This window comes from Hyalella azteca, unplaced genomic scaffold, assembly GCF_000764305.2.
Source record: "Hyalella azteca isolate HAZT.00-mixed unplaced genomic scaffold, Hazt_2.0.2 contig5656, whole genome shotgun sequence".
Taxonomy (NCBI): domain Eukaryota; kingdom Metazoa; phylum Arthropoda; class Malacostraca; order Amphipoda; family Hyalellidae; genus Hyalella; species Hyalella azteca.
The window spans coordinates 17,024-18,198 of record NW_025935838.1 but is presented as its reverse complement, the minus strand read 5'-3'; the positions used below and the strand labels follow the sequence as shown (position 1 = coordinate 18,198).

The window sequence follows — 1,175 nt, the reverse complement described above, 5'->3', positions numbered from 1 at the left end:
TTGTAATGCAGTTTAATTTCAAACGTGACGTACTAGGCTTACATGTGATTGCAATTTTTACATATTATCTCGCCAGTGTAACTTCTTTTCTATGAGATGAAACGGCTAATTTCCAACGATTTCGACATAACCAACACTATTGCACCAACCCAAACGAAAGCGAATTGCATATTTTGGATACAATCGCATACATTATCATCATACAATCGCATATATTATATTACTTTTTATTTTTATATCGTTTAGAGCGCCCCTGTTAACTGAACGCAGCGCTCACCGTAGCCAGGAATACCGAGGGCATTAAGAAGCGGNTCGACTCCTGTGTTGGTTGACTCGACTCCTGTGTTGGTTGACTCGACTCCTGTGTTGGTTGACTCGACTCCTGTGTTGGTTGACTCGACTACTGTGTTGGTTGACCCGACTCCTGTGTTGGTTGACTCGACTACTGTGTTGGTTGACTCGATATCTGTGTTGGTTGACACGACGTTTGTTTTGGTTGTTGGATTGACTAAACTCACTGGTGTGTTGTTGGCTCACTAACTCACAGGTCAATTACATAACGTTCATCAGTGATCAGTTAATGGCCGACCCTGACGCGGCTATAATTCCCACTAAGATGGAACTGTAGACCATAGCCGCCGGTGTGCCAGCCTTGATTTTTAATAGGGGCCGCCCCAGCAGCGCACGTTCTGTGTTGGTTGACTCGACGGCTGTGTTGGTTAACTCGTCGTATGTGTTAGTTAACACGACGTCTGTGTTGGTTGACTCGACGTCTGTGTTGGTTGACTCGACGTCTGTGTTGGTTGACTCGACGGCTGTGTTGGTTAACTCGACTCCTGTGTTGGTTGACTCGACGTCTGTGTTTGTTAACTCGACATCTATGTTGGTTGACTCGACTTCTGTGTTGGTTGACTCGAATTCTGTGTTGGTTAACTCGACTTCTGTGTTGGTTGACTCGACTCCTGTGTTGGTTGACTCGACTTCTGTCTGTGTTGGTTGACTCGACTCCTGTGTTGGTTGACTCGACTCCTGTGTTGGTTGACTCGACTCCTGTGTTGGTTGACTCGACTACTGTGTTGGTTGACTCGACTCCTGTGTTGGTTGACTCGACTCCTGTGTTGGTTGACTCGACTCCTGTGTTGGTTGACTCGACTCCTGTGTTGGTTGACTCGACT

General features: G+C 46.3%; 1 protein-coding gene across 1 annotated transcript in view; it reads right to left on the bottom strand.

The window, feature by feature from the left end:
* Positions 1–277: 277 nt before the first annotated feature.
* LOC108674353 (protein rtoA-like) overlaps positions 278–1,175 on the bottom strand; it is a gene marked incomplete at its 3' end in the record, with an annotated part of 6,311 nt that continues 5,413 nt past the window's right edge. The window contains exons 2-3 of the mRNA XM_018162297.1: positions 982–1,173; positions 278–517 (exon numbers count right to left, since the gene is read on the bottom strand). Of these exons, the coding sequence (XP_018017786.1) occupies positions 278–517; positions 982–1,173 (432 nt within the window). The remainder of the gene's footprint in view (positions 518–981; positions 1,174–1,175) is intronic.